Source organism: Passer domesticus, chromosome 23 (genome assembly GCF_036417665.1).
Source record: "Passer domesticus isolate bPasDom1 chromosome 23, bPasDom1.hap1, whole genome shotgun sequence".
Taxonomy (NCBI): domain Eukaryota; kingdom Metazoa; phylum Chordata; class Aves; order Passeriformes; family Passeridae; genus Passer; species Passer domesticus.
The window spans coordinates 2,210,685-2,231,505 of record NC_087496.1 but is presented as its reverse complement, the minus strand read 5'-3'; the positions used below and the strand labels follow the sequence as shown (position 1 = coordinate 2,231,505).

The 20,821-nt window shown below is 54.9% G+C and overlaps 1 protein-coding gene across 3 annotated transcripts in view; it reads right to left on the bottom strand.

Annotated features, from left to right (window-relative positions):
- The window catches only part of KIRREL3 (kirre like nephrin family adhesion molecule 3), a 368,136-nt gene that overhangs the window by 2,104 nt on the left and 345,211 nt on the right, over window positions 1-20,821 (bottom strand). For 2 of the 3 annotated variants that reach the window (XM_064398046.1, XM_064398048.1), the window contains 5 exons: window positions 14,730-14,830; window positions 13,834-14,032; window positions 12,424-12,459; window positions 9,573-9,680; window positions 5,845-5,954 (listed from right to left, as the gene is read on the bottom strand). In XM_064398046.1, the coding sequence (XP_064254116.1) occupies window positions 5,845-5,954; window positions 9,573-9,680; window positions 12,424-12,459; window positions 13,834-14,032; window positions 14,730-14,830 (554 nt within the window). The remainder of the gene's footprint in view (window positions 1-5,844; window positions 5,955-9,572; window positions 9,681-12,423; window positions 12,460-13,833; window positions 14,033-14,729; window positions 14,831-20,821) is intronic. The other variant, XM_064398047.1, reaches the window with a different exon arrangement.

The window sequence follows — 20,821 nt, the reverse complement described above, 5'->3', positions numbered from 1 at the left end:
GAAAACGAATTATTTACCCTGATGAGGGCTGGGGCTGCACCCTCCTGCCCAAAGCAACACCCCCAAAATCGCCTGTTTTTTTTTTTTTTTGTTTCCCTTCTTTTCATCCTTTCCTCCTCAGCTGAACTCGGCCGCCTCATTAGTTTTCCTTTGAAGGCTGGCTGTGATCGGGGGGAGGCGGAGAGGAGGGGCAAGGTGCACATTAATTACACCACAGCTTTAATTACCCTTCCTTCAGCACGCGGGGCTGTGCAGGAAGCAGGATAATTACCAACCAATTTCTCAGTTGTCTTTTTTTAGCTTCTCCCGTATTCACCGGACGCCTCCAGCACGGCTTCTCTGGGATCACAGCCCCACATCAGCCCCAAAATCCCTTTTTATTGCCCAAATTCTCTCCTCTTTAAGATGGTAAGTGGCTGTGGAAATTCACCCCGCGGCACTTGCTGTTCATCTCCCGAAAGCCTTTGATGTGGCTGTTAAAGGCAATAAATTAAAGTACCTGAGTTTTCCTAGGGAAAAGAAAGCCTGTATCAGCCATTGATTTACCAGGATAAATACAAGTGTCGCCGAGGATTAAACGAGTGCAGCTAAAATGGGACGTGGAGGGTTTTTTTGCTCTGCCAGCCCCGGCGACCCCCTGGATCCTCTAAAGCATCTCTGCAAAGGCAGACTGGGGCTGTTAACCCTTATCGGAAGGGTTTAACAGGCCCCAGCTCTGAATGAAACGGGAAAATCACTTCTCCTCCTTGGATTTTTTTTTTTTTTTGGTATTGCCGTGGATCACGCAGGGCCAGGTCCAGAGGCGGAGAGGGGAGAAGGGAGGTGGGAACCAAGGGAACAATTCCACTGTGACCAAACCTCCCTGAAATTAATGTCGGGTTTGATGGGGTGTTTTAAGCCATTTTGTTTAAGCCATTTATTTTATTTAAGCCATTGAAGGGATGGTGGGGATGATCCAGGTACTGGGATGCTCCTTAAGCTCCGTGGGGACCCTGCCTGTCCCCGACGCTCTGAATTCGGCTGCACCGCGTGGATTTGGGGACTGCAGGGAGTCTCCACACGAGGTCCACAAAGCGCCTTCACCGAACCTCCAACTCCCCCATTACAGCCGGTCATTAACGTCAACTTTATTAAAGTTTTACACCGTTAATAAGTGGGCGGTAGGATTCTCGTTAGTGTGAGTTCCTCTTTGCCATCACTGAGTCAGCACCGGGAAGGGACCGACCTTAAGTTCACTCCATCACCAATATTAACGGGGATTATGAAGGGGGAGAAGGAAACTGATGGAAAAGGAGACCAGAGATGTCTGACTGCCCTGGCATGGGATGCCCCAGCGTCATTCCTGGACGTTTTTTCCAGAGCCACCCTTTCTCCAGCCGGGAGACAGCACCAACATGCTCCGAGCCCTTCAGATGGCTGGGGATCCACCCGCCTGTCACAGCCACGGGCCCACCATCCCCTCCTGCCAGGACTTCATCCTGCCTGGCACTGCCAGGCGCCAGCAGCCCTCCCCATCCCCAAACAGCGGGGCAGGTGGGGTGCCAAGTGGGATGCCAAGTCCTGCCCATCCCCAAACCCCGCCGGTGCCTCCTGGAGCAGGGATGTGACAAACTGCATCCCTGCATCCCTGCATCGCTGCATCCCTGACCGCCACCGCCTCGGTTTCCCCTCTGCAGAAGGCAGGGAGCCTCTCCAGGCCCTGAGGCATCACCTCAGGCTGGCAGTGCCGGCTCCCCCGCCCGGGAGCGCCTTCCCAGGGTCCCGGAGCGCCGGGGAACGCCGGCTGGAAGCAGCGGGCAGCGCCGTGCCCCTCTCCCGCCTTTCACGCCACCAAATGAAGCCTCTGAGATGGAGAATCCGACAGGATATTAAATTCTTGGCTTTCATTAGTGGACACAATATGTTTTTGAAAATGCTGCTTCAGGTTCCTGAGTATCCTCCAGACCCGGCGGGCTCGCAGTGCCTCCCCCGCCTCGCTCCAGGTTTAATTACAATATTTCCGGCTGGTTGGGTAATTGGATGCCACCCGGCAGCACTTGTGCGGGCCAGACGTTACCAGGGTGAGGGACGCTGGTGACGATTCTCCAACAGCGGCTTCCTCTGCTCCCGGGGAGGGAACAAGCCCATGAATAAAAAACCCCTCTGGGAATTCCCAGCTCGATAAAGATTTATCACCTTCAAACAGCGGCTCTGGCCTCGGTCGCCCGGCGCTGCCAGCTCCCGCTGGGTGGGTGTGGGTGATCACCAGAGGAGAAGCTGCCTGCCTTGTCCCGCCTCTCCCCAGGATCCTGCTTTGGGATGGGCTGGAGGGGCCGCTGGAGGGAGGGATGTTCCCCGAGCCTCCCGGGCGAGGCTGGATGTCGTGGAGCCCGGCTCCAGTTGAGAGCCGGTCTGACAGCTCAGGGCTGCCGGTGCTCCCCAGGGTGGCCACGGGGCACACGGAACACGACCCAGCCCGCGGGCACGGGGGAAGGCAGAGAAAGGGGCAGAGAAAGGGGCAGAGAAAGGGGCAGAGAAAGGGAGGCTGTGCCCGCTGGGCTGCAGGTAGGAAGGAGCCTCGCCCAGAATGGAAATTCTGCTTCTTTGATTTTTCCTCTTCCACCTGTCTGGAAAAGGTGTCTGGCGCTGATCACCTGTGAACAAACTAGAAATAGCCCTTGGAGCAGAGGGATGGGTTAAAGGAGACAGGGAAAGATAAACCTATCACTGGATTGATTATTTTGACTGCTCCACTCCAAATATGAACCACAGGTGATGCCTGGGTCTGCCTGGCCACAGTGGGGCATGAATGATCCAGGAGGGATGAAGGATGCAGGGAAGGAGATCTCCGGGATGCCCCTGCCCTGCCTGCCTGTCACTTTGGGATGGTCTCTGACTGCTCATGGCTCCTTTGGGATTATCAGCCCCATTTCACGGGTGGGGAGGCACGGGATGCGATCAGCCAGGAACAAACCCAGCCACGGGAAGGGAGGAGGAGGAGGCTGTGCTCTTCATCTCCCTCCTCACAGCCTGCAGCTGCCGTGCCCATGCGATGCCCGCAGGAGGGACAAGGCGGCTGTTGCGGTTTATTTTCCCCAGGATCAAACCCTTTGGCAGGCTCTTTTGCCTGCAGCCACTCGAGCTGGCAGCCTTTTCCCTGCCCGTGGGCACTGCTGGCGGAACAGCTCTCGGAGCAGGGGGTGGGAACGCCGCTGAGGCAATGTGAGCATATGCAAATCAGCCAGCGTGACGCGTATCCTAAGGTGTTAATGAGTTTATAGATGCATGAATAATGACTTGTGAAAAGCACGGTGAGCTGCCGAGGTCACAGATGGCTGGAGAATGACAAAACAGCGTTTGTGGGGACAGAGTCACGCTGGCACCCTGCGGCCAGGACGCTCGGGCAGGGACACGGGGACACCGAGCACAAAGGCACATCCAGGCGCTGAGGATCCTGAACTCAGCAGGAGCGGGTCAGGCTGTGCTGCAGTCACGGGCTCGGCCGAGAGGCGGGGTTGGGATGGAGAACAGCGAGGAGCGGCTTGCCAGCGTGGCTGCTCCTCGTTAACATCCACACTAATGACCCCGAGCCCCGGGCGCGGCAGTGACACTCACAGCTGCTACTGAGCTGCAGGGTGAGATGAGCACTGCTGAGGGCGAGGAGATCGTCTCGAGGGATGGAGATCTCACAGCACGCTCGGAAAAGGCAAATGGGGGAGCAGAGGGAATAATGCTGGCACTGGGAGGAGGGAGAGCTGGAAAATCCCGGGGTGAGGGGAGGGAGGTGCTGGGCACTGCCCTCCTCCTCCTGCTAAAGAGTCTCATTGCTCCTCACCAGCAAGGGGAAGTCTTTTACTTGATCCTTCATTTCATTGACAAAGTTGGGACATTTTATCAGGAGCTGTTTGGCATCCAAGGCTGGTGTCTGATGCCCACACCAGCTGCTGGACACAGCAAAGGTGTGGATGAAGGACAGAGGGGGTCTCTGCAGACTCTGAGGAGAGAAGGAATTGGGGAGTATTTCCTGCTTGCTGAGGGCAGATGAGGGTGAGGAGGCTCTGATCCAGGCAGGGAGGGGGCTTTGATGCCTTCTCCCTGCAGGTAGGATGTCCCAGCTGTCCCAAACCCTGCCAGCACCAGGGTCAGAGATCATGGACCACCTCTTCCAGCTCCTGAACGGCGCTGATCCAATGATGTCATTTCCAACTGCTGTATTTTCAGGAAAAATGTCTGGATTTGGCCAAGAAAGGGGAAGAATTGCCCTCTTCTAGTCCAGCCAGGCTGTGAGTCTCTGTTGTGTCACATCTGAAAGTGCTCAGCTTTAGTGTGAATCCTGTTCACACTTACACAGTTCCATTGTGCTGTGACCAAACCACCTCTCACCAGTCTGGCTGATAAACCAGAAGAGCTCCACAACCTCTCCCTGTAAGGCATTTTTTCCCAGCTCTCAAACAAATATTGTCATTTTTTCTGCACCATTTCCACCCTGCCAGAATCCTCATTGCAACATGCCCAGCACAGCTCTGCTCCCAGCCTCACCAAGGCACAAGCTGATGTGAAATCACCCCCTGGCTCCTGAAAATAACCTAAGAAAGTTCCCAGGATGTCCCCCAAGATCCTCTGCTTGAGCTCCCACCACCATCCTCTTCCTTGTTCATTCAGAGTGGTAAATGTTCTCTTCTGCTGGGGCTTCGTGTGTGCTTCCAGCCTGGTCTGGAGTGGGATTTGGGATGATCCCAGATGCCCCTGTGGGAGCCAGATCTGGGCTTGGCACTGCTGATCACACAGATCATGTACAGGGTCCCATGGATAGAAAACTCCTCATTTCCCTTCATCCCAGCAGATTGCTCCAAACCAACCCCAGCCTCCTCTGCCCTTCCAGCCCTACAAATTCCACCATGCAGATTTCTCAGGGCAAAGCCCTACTGGGAATGAAGAGTCCTTGCACAGGAACCTCCGTGGTGCTGGGATAAGTTGCCAGATCTCCACCTCCTCCTGCCTCATTGTTTGGAGGCTGTCTGGCTGTCTAAATACTCTGGCAATCCTGACAATTTCAACAAGCAATTCCACCCACTCTACGATGATCAGCCTTGCCTTCCCACCAGGCATTCATGGAACAGCTTTTGCAGGCAGGACGTACAAGTGCTGCCCAAAAAAATTGAGATTTAGAGGAGGAAAAAAATCTCCCAGCAGCCTAGAAAGCAACCACTGGCTTCTTCAATCTCTTTCCCCTTTCCCATGTGCTTTTTTATCTCCGTTTCTTTTTCAGGATTCTTTGCCATTTTTCAGCTTCTATTTGCCACCAGCAGTGAAGCCAAAGCAAACTGGGGCTGAGCCACAGAGTGGTGAGGATGCACCAGCATCAGGGCGCATTTCCCAGATCCCAGCCATCCACCTCTTGCCCTGCCCGTGTCCGTCGGTCCCCGCGGGGGAAGGCAGTGGCCTCGGGAAGGTGACAGCTCCGCGGTGTCACAGCCCCAGTGCAGGCTGGCCCCACGCCCCGGGGCTGCCGCAGGAGCCTGCAGCCCTCGCTGGGAGCCCAGCTGGGTTTCGCCTCGTGCTCGCCCCTCGTGTGTCTCCCTGCCCTCTGCAGCTTTCCAGGTGTGAGGCGGCAAATTTGCTTTGCAATTAGCCCGGCGGGCAGATGGGCCGCTGCAATAAACCCCTAGCAGCTCTCCCTCCTCATTAGCCGAGCTTCACTCCAGGGGTTTTTATGGCAAGAGAATGCGGATCTCGAGAGCAGGGTTTTTGGAAGAGCATCTTTGCCTTGAGTGGTAATTACGGGGCTGAACGACACGCGTCTGGGCTCGTTACCATCAAACTTTGCCCGGAGCAATGGCTTGGGGAGAGGAAGGAATTCCTTACCATCAGCTGCTTGATGGTCGGGTGCTCCTCCGCCTCCCTGCCCGAGGCCGGCTCCTTGTGCACGATCTCCACTCGGATATCGTTCTTGGCAGAAACCACACCCTTGAGATCTGGGAAAAGAGGGAGATGGACAAGGGGCTTAGTCCGAGCTTCTGCAGGGACATGACTGAGGACCCCCGGCAGCACCTGAGAAAATAAACCCGGCTCAGCAAGCCCACTGGAGAGCTGGAGGAGCAATATTTGCCTTGCCAGAAGGCATGGACAGCTCAGACTCCTGCAGGAATTCCCTTTGGAGCTCAGCTGGCCTCTGCCACGCTCACGGTGCTGTTACCAGGGGCTGGGCTGCAGCAGAACTGCTCCCACAGGGGCTGAAATCGCTGTCCAGCCTGCTGATCCGTAGGAAATACTGCTCCTGAGGGACGGAGCAGCTCTGCCCCGGCTCTGGGAACCCCTGAGAAAAGCCTCCCCCAGTCTGCAGTGCAGACAACACAGGGAAAAGGCCAAGCAATGAGCACAGATGTAACCAGGGACGGTTTTATCATCTCCAGGCAGCCTGGAAATGACAATGAGAGAAGAGAGAAACATTCCTGGAGAGACTCCGTGCCTTCCCTGAAGGTGTCAGGCGTGCTTTGAACAAGTCACTTTAGCAGAAGCAAACCGCGGACGCGGAGCAGCGGGAGCAGAACGGCGGCGCAAAGCCGAGATGAAAAGCAGAGATGGAGGCAAATCTGAGCAGCGAGACCTCAACAGCTTTGAAGCCGTCCCCCAGCCACGGACCTGGCTCTCACCTCCCAGGATGGCTGTGCCAGCCCTCCCAGACCCAAAAACTGCCTTGAGCCAGTGGTTTGTCAGATCTAGCTCCAGCTGACGGATCCACAGCGCCCTGCCAAGCCAGGATTGCGGGGATCAGTCCAGAAAAGGCTGGACCCCCGGGAGTTTTATCTCTAAACCAGACTGGATGATGTAACTGACACCAGCTCGAAGCTCTGTCCTTGAATTCATCTCTCCCAGCCCTCCCTGTCCTCCACCTGCAGCCCCCAGGCCTGTCCAAGTCTCAGGGCACAAGGCAAAGCCTTTCCCTGGGAAGTTACTACAGTTTCTTTTTTTAATGTTGTCCTGCTGGGACCACGTTCCTGGCGCTGGAGCCTCTGTCTTTAATCACAAGGAGATGCTAATCAGTGTCTTGCAGCTCCTCTCCCAGGAGTGTTCCCCCTCAAATAACTCTGGGCTGTTAAGTCACTGAAGATATAACAACAGATGCACAATAAATTTTTTCTTTTCCAGAGCCTCCAGTCTCAGTGTGTCTGCACCTGGTCTTTTTTTTTTTTTTTTTTTTTTTTCTGCATTTTCCCAAAACACGGTCAGGAACTGCCTCCCCCATTGCTGTTAGCTGTGGCTGGTGGCTGGGTTGGGAGATTCCTTCTCCAGAGTTACTGCTGGGTCACTGTGTCCCCTCGACACAACAGCTCCTGCAGCCTGCACCAGGTTGTGGTTATAAATGATGGCACAACGCTCCAGTATTTGTCTTGGGAGAGGAATCTGAAGTCATCCTGGCAGGAAATGAGTCCTTCTCCTGCTATCCAAGTGCTCTGTCAGTCCCATCATTCCCGAGCTGATCTCTGTAATAACTCTGCACATGGCACACCATTAACAGTGATGAAATTCCTTTCCTCACCTTGCAGCCTGGTGTTCCCACCCTCCTGCCACTGGAGACAGTGGCCACAGCATTCAGCTGGCATCAGCACCTCAAAACTGGGGTAAAAGCCCATCCACCTGGCAGAGTTCTGCACCCTGAGTGTCCCTGGGCTCTGGTTCAGCTCCAGTTCCCCCCAAACCCAAGGAGAGACTGTTTTGGCAGCTTCCAGTGGCTTTTAGAGCCAGGTGAAGGGGAACTGAGTGGTCTCAGTGCCACCAGCACCCCATGCATGGATCTCAGGCTGGGGAATGTCACCTGCACTCTGGATTTGCTGCTGTCCCCAGCTGGTCTGGCTCTTCCCTTCCCACAAGGTTTTGGGGAGGCAAGGGAGATCAGGGCAGGGATCTTCACTGATCCCTTGGGTGATCTCTTACTTATTCTGATCCCCAAGTGAAATGGCAAAGAAGCATTGTAGGAGCACAGGGACCCCTGTCCTGGCCTGGGGATGCTGCTGACCTCTCCCCAGGGAATCACACTGCCAGGGGAGCAGCAGAGCAGGGAACACTCCCAGGCCCAGCAGCCTCTGGTGTATTGGAGACCCAAAAACCTTTTCTAAATGGGATAGCACCAGAGAAAAGGGGCTTCAAACCCTGCCACCATGTCCCCAGTGCCTTCTTTCCAGAACCTGTCTTCCCAGTCCTGATGAGGAAAATGCTTCTTCTTCTTGATTTACCGATGGGATAGATAACACAAGGCATTTGGCTGGGATGGCCTTGTCCCCTCTTGGCTTTCCCCTTGAAGAGCAGCCCATCCTTGCATGCCTCCAGCTTGTGAGGGTCTAAATCCTGGCGTTTCCACCACGTCTGGGATCTGTTGTCATGGCATTCCTGTGAAATTGTGTGTCCTGTAAAGAGCCCTGCACCATCTGGTTCCATCAAACGAGAGGGAAATAATGAACCACACGCTCTCAGTTTCTCTGAAGGATGGGGCTTGGGGAAAAAACAGCCCACGGCCATGGGAACATGGCTTGGCCCTGCTTCCTTCAGGTGCTTGCATTGTCTCTTGCTGCCAAATGACACCAAACTTGCCTGGTCATGGGTGCTGTCCATCAGCAATCCTTCCCAAAAAAGCAAGATAAATTACTTCCCCTGTTTAATTCATTAATTCTTGCTAATGGAGGCTGTGAGAGTTCAAAAAAAAAGGGATAAAACAGGGAGAGGCATCATTATCACGCTGAAAATTAAACACATTTCTGCAGTGGGGGGTTGTGTGTCCTTACTGAATCCAGAAGCAGCCTGGTGTCTTTGATGGCTTTGTAAACCATCAAGGGGGGGAAAATAAAAGAACAACAACTGGGTTTTCTGGCACACACGTGAGGAGTTTGGCATCCTGGAATCCGTACCACGCGTCTCGCGAGCCGGGAGCAGCGCCAAGGATCTCCTCCTCTCCCCAGAGGCTTGGAATGCTCTAGACAATCACACTCTTCTGCCTCCAGCTTTGGTGCCTTTTCACGGAGCCAACAATCCTTCTTTAATTTCCCGGTATCTTTTTAATGAGGCCAAACAATGCTGCACTGCTTCCTGCTCCTCCTCCTCTACCTGCGTCTCTAATGTCACTTTAACTTGTATTCCCACTGCAGCCACACTCCAGAAGGCACAAGTCCCATGAAAAACCCCTCTGCTGGCTGTCATTCCTGCCAGGAATATGCATGTCAGGAAAATTGGAATTAAAACAGAAGCAGAACTGTGGAGGGTTTTTAAGCACTGATATGGCACAGTGAGGATGCCTCTCCCTCCTGTACCTCAGGATTTCTCCAAGGGAGGGATTAAGAGGTCCCCTGCACACCTCCTGAGCTGCTAAGAGGGATCAGCAGTTACCCTGGCATGTCTTCCATAAACGCTTCCCTTTTCCCACCGGGCTGCTGGTTGCAGCAAACCCTTGGTAGGCCAACAGGAGAAGCAGCTTGTGTGGAGAAGTAAATCCAGTAAATCGTGTCGGCAAACTCAGGCTCCGGTTTCTCCCTGCTCCACCCCCTCCCCGGAGTTCTCCCCCCAGCCCTCCCAGAGGGGTGCAGCCTGTGGGTGACACTTACTCCTCTGGGAGCGGGCGCAGCAGAAGGCGACGATGGTGGCCATCAGCACCAGGAACGCCACGCCGGCCCCCACGGCCACCCCGATGATCACCGCCATCGGCACCGACTCTGCAAGAGCAAGGAGAGCAGGCGTGAAGCTGCCTGAAGGTCACAGAGGGGGCTTTTCCCCCAGCGACCCACCCCTGGCTACTGGCAAGAGGCTCAGTGATGAGCCCGGGGAGGGTTTTGGGGCCTCCTTCCCTGCTCCCCCATCCCTGCGTGGTGACGTCAGCACGGGCTGCCCGTGGGATGCTGCAGGTTGTACAGCCCTGCTCCTTCTGTGCCTCAGTTTACCCTGGGGGAGCCAGAGGAGCGGATTAGCAACTGCTCTTGTTAGTGCCCTGTGGGTTAATGGATGAGCTTCTCTAAAGGATGAAGTGCAAAAGAAGACTGTGTGTTAATATTACAAAGAAAGAGAAATGGCATCCGAGCAGGCTGATGGATGACTTAACCCAAGTCATCATTCACAGCCCCTCCCTATGTTATATCCCAATTTCCTGCCTTCTCCTGTGGCTTATCAACTGTCATCTTTCCAAAATTCCTGAGGGTGTTACAAAGACTGGGACAGGAGGGATGGCCCATGCTGGGGCTGAGCACTGCGGGGTGGGATGTGTGGGAGGCAGAGCACCCTCACATCCTTCTGCCTACAAGAACTTTGTCACCAAATTCCCGGGAGGCATTTTGGGCTGTGGCTCAGGCAGCAAAGCTGATTTATCTACGCAGGCCCTGGCAGCAGCTGTGAGGTGTAGGGAGGGTGGAATGGGAAATCACATTTTTGGTGAGAGGGTCAGATTTGGAGCCCAAAGCCTTTTCATCTCCCTGCTCTGTCTCTCCAGTTCCTGCAGACACAGCTCTGCCTTTACAGTGAATGTTGGGTTGGATTACGGAGGGGCAGTGATGGGAGCACTCACTGTAGGACACCACAGCTGTGGGTACCACAAATTGCCCTCCTTGGCTGGGATGATAAAGCTCCATCCCAAAGACCCTCTCCCCTAAAGCTGCAGGTATCTCTAGGTCCCCATTCCTTCTCTTTCTAAACACTCTGTAGGATCCTGTGAACCAAAAGGGGGATAACCCTGTCTGGGATGGCCAGATAAGGTGGGTGAGTGTGTCCTCAAAAATTCCCTGGACACCTCCTTGGAAGGTGTTTTCTCCTTGGAGGCCTTGCCTTGGAAATGGATGGGATGAATTTATGGAAAATGTATTCAGAGAGGTGGTTCTCCTCAGAGGTCTGTGCAGATGGGGGCAGGAATGCTGCTGGACCCTGGGGACACAGGGGGTGACCCTGCTGAGAAGCAAAGCCCAGGGATTGTCACTTGACTGGGTGATACAGGAACCATTTCCCATTGCCCACAGGTGTGGAGCTGGGGGTGGGCACGAATTTCATCCTGGACCTGACACCACAGATCTCACCTGTGCCCTTCATCCTTCCCAAGGGGGACACACCCCTGCTGGTGGGACTGGGGACAGTTCTCATTCCACCAGCATCCACTGTGTAGTCAGCAGAGGGTGTAATCCTTGTTTACCTGTCCCAAATGGGACAGGGGGGTTCTAAAGCCACTTCATGGTACCCTTAAGCTATGGCTGTGGGTCCTGAGCCCTGATTTGGGAGCTGCAGGGTGATAAACATGTGGTGCTGATTGAGTTTAGGCTCTGCTCACACTTGATCAAAATAGAACTGATGTGGCTTGGCCATGGATTTCCTGCTTGGGCCTGCTGGTCCCTTGATGTGTCACATGTCACCCAAGCTGGGCCACTGGTGGCATGACTCAGGTGGCACTGAACCAATCCACCACCAAACCTCTGGGAGTGCCCAGGTGGTGAAAAGGCAAATCCCCTCAGCCCTCTGCAGGAGCTCAGGGAACAGCTGCAGCAGCTGCCCCAAGAAGCTCACCCTAAAATCAGCATCCCCCAACCCAGCAGCTGAGCCATGGCACAAAGAAAACAGGAGTCACTGAGGCCACCTGCTAGGCACTGCTCCTGCCAACAGTGGTAGCTCCTCACGGGACTTTTTCAGCCTTCCCAGGGGAATATGGAGCAAGGGGCTGGAGAGACAGGAGCCTGGAGAGCCTGGGAGGGCTGGCTGGCTCTCAGCTCTGGGGAATGGGATCTGCAGGGCAGAGCTCAGAGAGAAGCAGGTGGTGATGGGGATGAAGAGGATGAAGAACCATGCAGGGAATGGGGTGGGGAGAATGTCCAGGGCTCTCCTGGGCTGGGATAAGGTAACTGCAAAGGGGCTGTGACAGAATGGTGGGCATGGTAAACTCTCCTGCAGGGGTGGGTGAGCTGAGGGAGGGGCAGATTGCTGGCTCCCCCAGGAATTCTGCTCTGGGGCACAGGATGAGGAACCACAAGGGCAGCACATCCTGCAGATCTGCCACAAGATCCATCCAGACCTGCTCTGGTGCCAATGGATGCTGGCCATCACTCTCTCGCTATGCTGAGTCAAACTGACGTCTGCAAATGACCCTGGAAACATGTACTTTTCCCTCGTTGTTTTTGTCCCAAAGTAGCACTCTGTGGGACTTCTGCAACATTTTAAACATGGCTGAGCAACAGCATCCCCCTTCCAGTGACTGGGGAGCTGGGGCAAAGAAAGTGCTGCTTTGCAGAGTGGGTCGGTGGCACAGGGGGACTGGACCACTCCAGCTTCCCAGTCCTGCCCCAGTCACTGCCCTGCAGCTTCCCTGCACCCCTTCCTGCCCTGCCTGCCCTCTGGAAAGCTGCCGGGCCAGGAGGAGGACGCTGGGCCCTCAGGTGTGGAGATGGCTGGGGACAATTCACATTCACCGTCAGCTCATGATTTCCATACCTGCTTGAATACCAGCTCCTGATTTCATTTCCGTACCTGTTTGAAAATAAAGCAAGTGTCCACAGCCTTGCACAGCCCACGCGCCCACCGCCGCCTGCCTGAGCGCTCAGCCCTCTGCTCTGGGGCTGGCCCCGTGAAGGGACCCTGTGCTGTCCCCCTGGCCTGGGCAGGGCTGTCCCCTGGGCCACCCTGTGCTGTCCCCCTGGCCTGGGCAGGGCTGTCCCCTGGGCCACCCTGCGCTGTCCCCCTGGCCTGGGCAGGGCTGTCCCCTGGGCCACCCTGCGCTGTCATGTCCCCTGGGCCACCCTGCACTGTCCCCTGGCCCAGGCAGAGCTGTCCCTGTGCCACCCTGCGCTGTCATGTCCCCTGGGCCACCCTGCACTGTCCCCTGGCCCAGGCAGAGCTGTCCCTGTGCCACCCTGTGCTGTCATGTCCCCTGTGCCACCCTGTGCTGTCCCCTGGCCCGGGCAGGGCTGTCCACTCTCCTGGCCAGCAGGGACGCCTGGATGTGAGCTCGGCTGCCCGGCACCCTCCGCCGGGACCCAGGCTCGCCGCCGAGCACTCCTGCTGACTGGCAGACGACCTGGAAAAACCACTGGCTCTGTTTGCATTGGAAGAAGCCCAAGGCTAATTTTAAGGGGTTCATTTAGCTCTGATTTAATCTGGACGCCAGCCTTGCCTATAAATCACGGCTTAATGAGAACAATCCACCTGCCTGCCCTGGCATTTAATAAAATAGAGGAGAACTGGAGCTCCTCCAGGAGCTGAGCATTCCTCACAGCTAAGCCTTCTCCCTCCCCTGCTGTGGAGAGCCCCGAGAGTGGAATTTCCCTGGCCATCCCCTGGGAATTGCTGGGTGTGCGAGCCCAGCCCTGTGTGACATGCTGGCATTGTGGCTGGTGGCCAGGATAGAGAGTTGCCACCAGTCCAAATGCCTTCCTGCGCTCACTCCCATCACCGTGGAGCAGTGGGCTCTGCTGGGAGCAGCCACTCCTGTCTCTCCAAGGCCATAAATGATCCTCCAGCCTGGGCAGTGACATCACCTTGTACTGTGGGACAGGGAGCAAGGGGTGCAGGATCAGCCCGTGCCCTCTGGCTTTAGCAGGACAGGTAAAAGCAGGAATACCTTACCAGGGCTTGTCCCTGCTCCTGCCCCTTCACCAAGATCATGTGCCCTAAGGATGCAATCCTACATGTGCCCTAAGGATGCAATCCTACATGTGCCCTAAGGATGCAATCCTACAGCTAGCACAGCTGGAGCCTTGTCACCGTCCTTCCTAATTGCCTCTTTGGCATCCCAAGAGCTCTCCTGAGCACCTCCTGCCTGTCACAGCGTGTCCCCACTCTCACACCCGGCCAGGCGCTAATTCCCGCTGCCCAGCAGCCCCAGCAGCTCCCAGCAGTGCCCACCTTGCTCCTTGAGCCGGATGATCTCCGTGTCGGAGCCGAAGCTGTTCCAGGCCGTGCAGTTGTAGATGGTTTGGAAATCAGCCCTGACGATGTTGCTGATGGTCAGTGTGGAGATCACCCCCTCGTCTGTGCTCACCGTCTCCACCGTGTAGCGCCCGGAGGTCCCAGACTCCAGAACGTTCTCCTTCCAGGACCAAGCCTGCCGAGAGAGAGAGGGGTGATGTCTCTGTCTCTCTGGGAGCCCCCCAGGAACCCTGGCTGTGGGGGACAGTGGGGGGACAGCCCCGACAGTGGGGGACACTCTCTCGTGCCCTGAGGGTTCCGAAGGCAGCCAGGCTCGTCGCCTTTGCAGCAGAGGAGACGCTAGAGACATTGGTAGAGGATGAAAGGGCCAACTCTTAACAGGGGTTAATCCAAGGTTTTATTCTGAGCTCCTGGGAGCTCCCACACCTCAGGGGGCCTCCTGCTCAGAGCACCTGGGAGAGGAGCCAAGATTACATTTTAAAGGGAGGTGTGAACCAAAAAGTAGATAATTTTGATGACCAATAAAGAAACCTCAGGGATGAACACTTAGGGAATGGATACTTGGGGTAGTGTATGGGGTAGCACTTGGGAGGTTGACCCCTGACCTCTGACTAATCACTCAATGACCTGGACTGAAAGTTCTAGATAGAAGGAATGGGATGCTGAGTGATTGACAGAGACCCAGGGCAGGGATTTGGGGATGATCTCAACAAAGGAGAGGGACTACACTGATAAAGGGAGGGGTAAACCTTTTGGGAAAAATGGTTTATAAAATAAGGGGACACAAAACCAAAACCATTACAAAGTACAAGGGTGAGCCCGGGGCAGCCCGGGGTGCTCCAGGCCCCCGCCGTGCCCAGGGTGATACTCACAATCCGGTCTGGCGGCGGAGTGCTGCGGATGAAGCACTTGATCTGCCCCTTCTGGCCGTGCAGGGCGTGCTGGGTCTGCGTGCTGGAGATTATGGGGGGCCCTGTGGAGACACAAGAGGCTGCTGGCACCCCATGGGACTGCTGGGGATGGGGGGTGTTAGGGGAGCCCTGGATGGGTGTTGGGGTCCATCTCTGAAGGGCAGGGGTGGAGAAACAGCCCCATCACCTCCTGTGATGGAGGACATTGAGTGGAGGCTTTGGGCTCTGCTGGGTTTTTGCAAAGGCCCCACAAAGCACCAGGGTCCCCCATCTCTGTACCCCAGTCCCTGGTGTAAAGGGTCCTGCTCCTATTTCCTTGGTGAGCCTGGCCCCTGAGAAGGGCTGTTTGCTGCAGGAGCAAAGCAGGATCCCATCCCACCTGGTGTTCCTCTTCTGTGCCCTCCCAGATTCATTAAGCAACCACTAAACTAATTGCTCTCCAGGACATTAAGGAAGATGTGGTGGAGGAGTTTCTGCTGGAAAACCTCGACGCCCATCAGCTGGGCTCTCCTGTGCCATGTGGGTCATGAAAGGAGCTGAGGAGAGAGGGTAGGAAAGGCTCTTCCTGAGCCAAACACCAGCTTGGGAGGGAGATGTCCTTGTCCTGCCTTGGTGAACGTCGTTTGATTGGGAGAAAAGGGATGGGAGAGGAGAGTGTGTGGTGTGTCCCTCACTCTTCTAACAGCCCTGATGGCCCCAGGGGAGCAGCACATGAGCTGGGATCCTAATTGCTGCTTATTAACCTCCTTAATTAAAGCAGATTTGCATTTCCATGAGTGGCTTGCTGCTGGCAGAAGAGAAAACGGCAACAACTGGGCTGCAGGGCAGGGAGAGAGGGATGGCAGGGGCTGTCAGAACTCCCCCTGCTCCAGCTCTGGAACTTTGGGTCTTCACTTGGGGTTGCCATGCGTGATTTGGAGTACGTCACTGAGTTTATCAGTAGTACAGCCTTGTGGATTTTTTTCCCATTTCCCTCACCTCTCTGCCCTGCTCCTTCAAAAAAAGTCTTAGGGATTTGGAGTAAAGTGGGAAGAAACATTTGCCTGGGTATTCCTGCCTGACTCTCATCCAAATCACCCATTTATAAATTTTATGGATGCACAAAAATGTCCCAAAATGCTAAATCCTTCATGGATTTCATTTGTACATACAGCTGCCTTTTGGAACTGTCCCAATAACCCCTTCCTGCACCAAACTTGCACATTACCCACACACTTCCCACTGAGGCACAGCTCTGTCCCTGGTCCCTTTCACTGCTCCAAGGGGAGATGGATGGAAAACAAGCTCATTGTAGCACAATTCACTGACCAGTGCCCACGGTTCTGGCAGCTCAGGAAATTACTACTGGAAGGGAGCTGCCATCAACATCAGGAATAGCAGGAGCTGGGCGTGAAGGTCAGGACTTGTTTTGCTGTAATGGACATAGCAGTACGGTAGTGGAGACTTGTGCCCTTTTTGATCAAAGAGGGAAAAAAAAAAAGACACTTTGTTGTGTTTTTCTCTCTAAATGCTCAAGATGTTGTTCTAGGCACGATCCCAAGGTGTGAGCTCTTGTTTATCCATTGCTGAAAGCTCAGCTTTCCCAAGGGTCTCAGTGGAGGTGACTCCTTGCTTTGCCTGAGGAGCCTGCTGAGGCCATTGATGCTCCTGCCCACCTGATGATTCCAAAGCCAGCAGAGGCAAGAGCAGTGATGGGATCTGCAGGACAGACCTAAACAGTAATAAAAAGAACCATCTCCTCTCCATTTTGATGGTTGTATGTTACTTATAAATTCTGGAAGTGCTCCAAGACTGGGTGATGCTAGAGAAAAATGGCTTAATAATCATTAAAAGGATCATTTTCCCCAAGGCGAGTGGATTTTAAATGGCACAAATGCCAATGGCTTTGGCTTCTATTATTGCTTCAGGAGTTCAGAGTAGAAGGCTTATCATCATGATAATAGTGGATGACTAAAGACTATTTGTGAGATGAACATGCCCAGAAATAATAGCATGAAGTTGCAGCCTCTTCGCATTCAGGGCTGGTGTTTGATTCTCCACCAGGCTCTGGCTCCTTATGAAAGCTGCCAATCTCCAGCTTGGCATTCAGCGCCGAGTGTGAGACAGCCCACAGGCAGGGAAAAGGCTCTAAGCAATGTTGCTATGGATATAAATGATGGAGCTATTGGTGGAGGTTATTTTTAGCACCTCGGTGCCAATTTATTTGTGAGGTCCTGGCGGCTCACACAAAAGAGAAGTCTGAGGTGGAAGCCTTCAGGAATGAAAGGATGGGATGGCCTTGGCTTCTCCAGTCTGCTTGAGTCCATCTGAACCTTTCTCCCAGGCACTCAAAATGATTTGGCAGGAGAGTTTTGTTTAACTCCTTGCTTCCTGCAGAAGTCCTGGGATGGCTGGTTCTGCCTGGTATTGCAAAGGAACACCACAGACTGATTTGGGTTGGAAAAGACTTTAAAACCCATCTCCTTCCAGATCTCCTACCTTGGGCAGAGACACCTCCCACCAGGTCAGGTTGTTCCAAGCTGGCCTTGAGCATTTCCTGACACCACGATGTGCTCCTGACCAAGCAGGGCGGCAGCTCAGCCCCTGCCCTGCTCCCAGCTCTCAGGCATGCCCAGCTTCCTCTTTGGGGTGAATCCCAGGCTAATTACATCCTAAATTAGTCACCTGGAGCTGTCCAGCCCTTCCAACAAACCTCTCTTGCAGAACAAGGTGGGCAGGGGTGGTGGTCCCTGCTCAGCAGCCCCTGCCAAGCCCGGGTGGTGCAGTGACCGAGGGGCTGCTGCTGATCTGCCTGTGAAGGTGACCTTGGGGTGCTTCTGCTGGGGTGGGACTGTGACCAGGCTGGGTGCAGTCAAGAGCATTGAGAGGCTTTGGCTGTAAATCCAGCTGCTGCTGATTTATGATGGCACCAAGTTCCTCCCTCCCCTCGAGCCTCTGCTGCTCTGGCCCGGCCAAATGCTGCTGCTTTGCATAATCCTCCTTCCCACTCACCAGGCTCTGAATCCTATCTGCTTCCTTGCAGGCTGGTGGCCTTGGCTCTGCCATGGGATTGGGCTGCTCTGTAACCACAGCCCTCTCTGATGAGGCTGGGTGGGGAGGGCAGAGGATGCTCTCCTACTCACCATCATCATGCCATGATTTTGGATAATTTTGGGAATGGATGGGCTGGGTGGGACCACAGGCTCAGAGTGGGCCGGGTGATCCCTCAGTTGGGATCTCTGTGCTCGGTGGGATGGATCAGCCCCCTAAAAGTCCAGGTGCCCTGATCAGGAGCAGTGCAGCCAGCCCAGAACACAAATTCTCAATGCCTGATTTTTCTGTGACAGAGGGAGGCATCTGGTAATAATAGACAATTTTATCACCCTCTGGATTTAAAATCACTTCAAAATGTGAGGCATTCAACTTCTCCCTTGAATTACATCAGAACAGGCTTCCAGCAGAATTCATTAGCTGGATTAGGCACACTGTGCTGTGCTCTGCAGCTGGAACGCTGCTCCTGCTGCAGGAGAGGCTGCCAAGCCCTGCTTCTTGGTGGATGTGGGAGTGCTGCTCAGGGGCTCAGTTCTCCTCTCCTGGAGGGCCAGGTGAGCATCCTGACCTGGAGGTGTGGGGTTCTCCCTTGGTCCAATACCTGCAGTGACATGTCCCAGTGTTGTCACCTTCGGGGTGCACCAAGCCCCTGGCAGCACTTCCCATGGGATGGGATGTGCAGGCAGTCAGCTCCTGGCAGATGCTCAAGGCTGAGCAGTGAACCCCATGCATGGATTTCATTTGCTCCCCATCAGTTTCCCCAGGCATAAGCTGGAGGAAAAAAACAAAAGTAGCTGGAGGGAAACTTTTCCAGCCAGTGCTGCACACTCCAAATGTCCCGAGCCTGTGGGGAGCTCTGCTCTGCTCTCAGGGCATCCCTGTGCCTGGTAGGTGTCAGGAAAGGAGCATGTTCTTCGTGCTAATTTGTTGCTTTGTTTTCCATGAGCTCATTTAATTGTAATTAAAACCCAGCAGCTGCTGGGGAAGGAGACTGAAGGCACCGAGGAGCTGAGTCCAAGTCGAGGGAGTGGTTGGTTTTCAGCCCCTGCTGCTTGGCTTCCTTTTCCAGGATTATAGAAACCTGGAAGAGTTTGGGTGGGAAGTGACCTTTAAAGGTCATCCAGTCCAACCCCCTGCCATGGCAGGGACATCTTCACCTCGATCAGGTTGCTCAGAGCCGTGTCCTTGAATGATTCCAGGGAACTGGGGCATCCACCGTCTGCATTATCTGTGTTTGAAATCAATGCTTGCCTGAGCTGCCTCCTGCTTATGTTCTTCTCTTGTGACAGTGAGGGGGGAGTGAAACCTGCCAGTTTGTCAGGTGAGAGACAATGCAAAATTCATCCTCTGCTTACACCATTTGCAGCCTGCCTGGCTCTTTCCCTGCCTTATTTATGCTGAAATTTGTTACCAGCTGCTGCAAGGTCCTGGCCAGGGCATCACTAAACTCCAGAGACGTGGCTGTGAGTGCAGGGCACATCCTGACACGGTGCTGGATGAGCCCCAAGCAGCCATGGAGGTATCCTGACAGCAATCCTGACAGGAATCCTGGCAGGAGTGTTCACAAGTATCCTCACAGGAATCCTCACAGCTATCCTCATGTGGGTTGCAGAGTGTGATTAGGCTGCTGGTCTTGGATCCAGACTCAATTCCCAGCTCTCCAGGTGTACAATAGAGACAACAGCATTCTCCGACCTTGCAAGGGTTTTGCAAGATTAATCTATTAAAGATTTAAAGCTGCCAGCTCCCAACTACTCAATAAACCCCTGTTGATAATAAGGAACTGTGTGGGGCTGAGCAAATGTTGATTTTTTTTTTGTTTTAACTTGAGCATTTCCAGGCAAAATAATGCAAAAATCCACTTTACTCCAATTGCCTGGATCTCCGATCCAACTGGGGGTGGGATTTGCTCCAAAAGGAAGTATCTGAGGGGATAATTTAGGAACAGGAGTTGTCAGAGCAACAGGATCAAGGCAGGAAGGGAATGGGGATAGGGAATGAATGGTGGAAGGGAAGCAGGAAGGAATGGCAGAAGGGAAACAGGAGGGAATGAATGGTGGAAGGGGAGCAGGAGGGAATGAATGGCAAATGGGAAGCAGGAAGGAATGGCAGAAGGGAAGAAGGAAGGAATGGCAGAAGGAGAGCAGGAGGGAAGGAATGCAGAGGGGGAGCTAGAAGGAATGGCAGAAGAGGAGCAGGAAAGAATGGTGGAAGCAAAGCCGGAAGGAATAAATGGCAAATGGGAAGCATAAGGGAAGGAACGGTAGAGGGGCAGCAGGAGGGAATGGCAGAGGGGCAGCAGGAGGGCAGGGATGGCAGAGGGGCAGCAGGAAGGCAGGGATAGCAGAGGGGCAGCAGGAGGGAATGGCAGAGGGGCAGCAGGAGGGCAGGAGGGGCAGAGGGGCAGCAGGAGGGCAGGGATGGCAGAGGGGCAGCAGGAGGGCAGGGATGGCAGAGGGGAGGCAGGAGGGAATGGCAGAGGGCAGCAGGAGGGCAGGGATGGCAGAGGGGCAGCAGGAGGGAATGGCAGAGGGCAGCAGGAGGGAATGGCAGAGGGGCAGCAGGAGGGCAGGAATGGCAGAGGGGCAGCAGGAGGGCAGGGATGGCAGAGGGCAGCAGGAGGGCAGGGATGGCAGAGGGCAGCAGGAAGGCAGGAATGGCAGAGGGCAGCAGGAAGGCAGGAATGGCAGAGGGCAGCAGGAAGGCAGGGATGGCAGAGGGCAGCAGGAGGGCAGGGATGGCAGAGGGGCAGCAGGAGGGCAGGGATGGCAGAGGGCAGCAGGAGGGCAGGAATGGCACAGGGGCAGCAGGAAGGCAGGAATGGCAGAGGGCAGCAGGAGGGCAGGGATGGCAGAGGGCAGCAGGAGGGCAGGGATGGCAGAGGGGCAGCAGGAGGGCAGGGATGGCAGAGGGCAGCAGGAGGGAATGGCAGAGGGCAGCAGGAGGGCAGGGATGGCAGAGGGCAGCAGGAGGGAATGGCAGAGGGCAGCAGGAGGGCAGGGATGGCAGAGGGCAGCAGGAGG